At 43.5% G+C, this 3,991-nt stretch overlaps 1 protein-coding gene across 1 annotated transcript; it reads left to right on the top strand.

Moving 5' to 3' along the window:
* The first annotated feature begins 1,203 nt into the window (after positions 1 to 1,203).
* LOC311105677 (diacylglycerol O-acyltransferase 2-like) lies at positions 1,204 to 3,747 on the top strand. Its single transcript, XM_084147894.1, has one exon. It carries the CDS (start codon positions 1,381 to 1,383, stop codon positions 2,359 to 2,361), a length of 981 nt encoding a protein of 326 aa, XP_084004020.1. The 5' UTR covers positions 1,204 to 1,380; the 3' UTR covers positions 2,362 to 3,747.
* Positions 3,748 to 3,991: the final 244 nt, after the last annotated feature.

The following is a 3,991-nucleotide window of genomic DNA, read 5'->3' as shown; positions in this document are numbered from 1 at the left end:
TCCTTCTGAAACACCAGAGCTAGATGGGGGATACGCAGCATGCATCTCCATGCTAATGGTGTCTTAATGAAGGAAACAAGTGTCTGAATCTGGGGGAGAACAGAATGGAGTGTGACTCTTCAGTGAAGTCAGAATTCTATTGACTCTCTTGCCTTCTCTCTCTAGAGTCAGACAGTAGAAAGGAGGGTGATGTGCACTTGATTGATCTGTTTACACACACACACACACACACACACACACACACACACCAGCCTTGGTCTGTTATTTGCTCTATTTTAAGCAGCCAGCCCCATGTGCCTGGTGGCATTGACCTCACAGCCCAGGAAGTTAAACATAGGTTGATATGGTTACCCTGAATGTAAAAAAACATGATCCTGTCCCCTGACTTCCTGCCCAGTAACAGACCTTAACCCCTTATCCCCTAATTTGTGGATGTCCATCACCCATTTTGTATGATATGTTACGAATTACAATTGGTGTTAAATTATACGAATTTCAATTTGTACAATATGTTTACGAATTAGAAAAATGTATGGTATGTTACGAATTGGCTAACGTTAGCTAGGCTAGGGGTTAGGGTTATGGTTAATAGGAGTTAGGTTAAAGGGTTACGGTTAGGGGAAGGATTAGCTAAAAGCATTAAGGTTAGGGCTAACATGCTAAGTAGTTGCAAAGTAGCTCAAAAGTATTAAGTATACTGAACAAAAATATAAACGCAACATGTAACAATTTCAAAGTTTTAACTGAGTTACAGTTCATATAAGGAAATAAGTCAATTTAAATTAATTAGGCCCTAATCTATGGATTTCCCATGACTGGGGAGCCAGGCTCAGCCAATCAGAATGAGTTTTTCCCCACAAAAGGGCTTTATTACAGACAGAAATACTCCTCAGCACTGCTGAGTTATCCGTGATGAGATTCGAACTCGCAACCTTTGGGTTGGTAGACGTACGCGTTATACCCATCCAACGCGACCAACCACCCTACTTTCATGTTTGACTGTCTTATGTAACCATACCAAACGTAACATATCGTACTCATTTGAGTGTCCCCGGATTTACGTTTAATATGTTACGTCTGGTCTATGAGACCAGGCTGTCTCTCCAGGTTCTGTGGAGCCATCAGAGAGAACAGCCTCAATCTGGATCACACCCATTCATGTTAGATTTGGACTATGTCATGTTTATCTTTGAAAGTGATAGCTTGTCAGTGTGTCAAAGTGTTGGGGGAGTGGAAGAAATCGTTATCTCTGCAGTCTCAGTTGAACTGTGATCAAAGTACGTCCCATGCAAGGTACTACTGCTCTCCAGACAGTTGCGCTTGTTTCGTGGAGTCGCGCTATAAACTCCTTTTGGGAAAACGACAGAAAAGGTTGCAGGGATGAAGCAGGAAAAGAGTCAATGCAAGGAGTTCCTGGAGAATATCAGTGTTCTGAAATGGTTATGGAGCTTCCTCCTGTTAGGTCCGGCTTGTATTGGATTGATGGTGTACCTTCTGATGACCTCTCTGTGGCCGCTGCCTGCTCTCTACTTCATATGGCAGTTGAAGGACTGGCACACACCTGAAAGAGGGGGCAGGAGAAGTGCCTTTGTGAGAAACTGGAAAGTGTGGAAGCACGTTAGGGACTACTTCCCGATGAAGTTAGTGAAGACAGCGGAGTTGAACCCAAACAAGAACTACATCTTAGGGTGTCATCCTCACGGGGTGTTCAGTATCGGAGCCTTTGCCTCTTTCAGCACTGAGGCCTGTGGCTTTATGGACCTCTTTCCTGGGCTGTGCTCCTGCCTCTGCACCCTGGGTGGCCTCTTCAAGATCCCCCTCTTCAGGGAATATCTCATGGCCACAGGTTGTTGTCCAGTCAGCAAGCCCAGTCTCGAGCACCTTCTGTCTAAAAGTGGGAAAGGCAATGCGGTGGTGATTGTGATAGGGGGCGCTGCTGAGTCCCTGCTGAGCCTGCCTGGGGTCAACACTGTGGTCATGAAACAGAGGAAAGGCTTCGTCCGGGTGGCCCTGGAGTTTGGGGCTGACCTGGTGCCCGTCTACTCGTATGGGGAGAACGATATGTTCCGCCAGGTAATCTTCTCAGAGGGGAGTGTGGGCTGGAGATTACAGCAACTCTTTAAGAAGATTATGAGTTTTTCCCCCTGTCTGTTTGTGGGTGAACGCTGGTTCTGGATGCCTTACCACTGCCCGGTCACCACTGTGGTGGGTAGTCCTATCCCAGTGCCAAAGAGGCCTTCTCCCACCCAGGAGGAGGTGGACCACTTTCACGGCCTCTACATGGAGGCCCTGGCCAAGCTCTTCAACGAACACAAGGCCAGCTGTGGACTCTCGAACAGCCACGAGCTGCGGATCGTATAGACCGATCACTCAGACTGCTCCCACAAGGACAATGTGAATGATACTGTAGCCTACTCATCTCCACAGTGAGACTACTTGAATCAACATATTCCACCTGAGAATCTGATCCAGCGTGGTCCCAATCATTTGATCCCTGGATTACCCAAGCTGCCTGGCTAATAGCTTTTGACTGTATTTACTGTAAGAATCAACAAATCTCACGTAATTTGGTCAGATGCTGTTTACGTAGTCTGTCCTTGAGATTTTACTTTAAAAATGACTACAATGGAACAGTGCATGTGCTTTATATGTAGCAATAATTTAACCATGAATCTGAATACCTCACTCTCCATTTCATAAAAAACAGTGATTGATTGTGTGACTTAGGATTTATAAAGAAATACTGGGCGTACATGTTGAGTACAATCAATCAGACTTTGTAGTCACCAGCAGCATCCGGGTGAAGTTTATCAGGGAGTTTATCAGGGATCTTAACAGTCTTTCATGTATAATAACTCTAACCTTTTGGAATAACTTTGCGCGGTAGAGTAATATATTTAAAGTATGACTTTCTGCTGATATCTATTTCAATAAATGTGGCTTGTGATGAGGGTCAATTTTGACCAGAGTTTTTTATTTTTTATTTTCTTTGAGAGAGAGAGAGAGAGAACACACTCTGCCTCCCCGACCCACAGATCAACCACCATGACAGTACAACTGAACCACACACACACATATGCAATTTTTTAAATAGAAAAAAAATCTTTGTCACCTAAAACATGATTAAAATCCCTTTTGCATTTTAAGTAATTGTCTGGTCTCACCATTGTTAATTTACAGTTAGCAGCTCTAATTAGCTTTGGTTGTTCTAGATTTCCTCTAGTAATTTCCAGTTATTTAAATGTCCCTTGTCTCAGTGCCTTGTGTGTGTGAGACAGTGTGTGTGTGTGTGTGTGTGTCTTAGATACCTTAGCCAACCAGTTTAAACCAGTTCCATGCATAGTATCAATTTTGTGGCATACATAATTACTCCAACCATTTGCACAACATAGTAACACAGTGCTGGAAGTTCATCAAACACCCCCACCACCTTTTAGTAAATTACAATTTCTTGTTTTTATAGACATAATTTATTCGTCTCATTGAACTAGATATCTCATCTCACGGTTAGCAGTCATTCTCTAAGTCCTTTGTTCTATGGCTGGAGCGTGTAGTTTACACCGGTCTTCTCTGAAGGAGTATATTCCTTCACATCAGGAAATGTGTTGATATGGGGGACATATTGCTGTTAAGATTAAGGGTTTATACAGCCGTTCTGATCAGTGTATGCTATCAGTTTCCATTTTATTCTACTAATCTATTAACATGTTACATTTATGGATAAATCCTAATAAAGATTAGCCTCAGTCACTGTTTCCAACACATCTGCTGATACCTAAACGCATTGCTTTACCAAGGCATTTTTCAATGAAGTAACTTGGTGACCAGTCCTGTCTGGCTCTGAAGTTTGGAGAGTATTGCAGCTTGTTATGTGTAAATGTGCTGCTGTTGTGGAATTAAGATTATTAATTACTCTCTCCCAGGGGAGGGAGAGAGAGGCGGGGAGGGGGAGAGAGAGAGAGAGAGAGAGAGAGAGAGGGAGGGAGAGGCA

The sequence above is a fragment of the Coregonus lavaretus genome (assembly GCF_964263955.1).
Source record: "Coregonus lavaretus genome assembly, chromosome: 30".
NCBI classification, from domain to species: domain Eukaryota; kingdom Metazoa; phylum Chordata; class Actinopteri; order Salmoniformes; family Salmonidae; genus Coregonus; species Coregonus lavaretus.
Note: the sequence above shows the minus strand (reverse complement) of the source record. Positions and strands in the feature narration are given on the sequence as shown.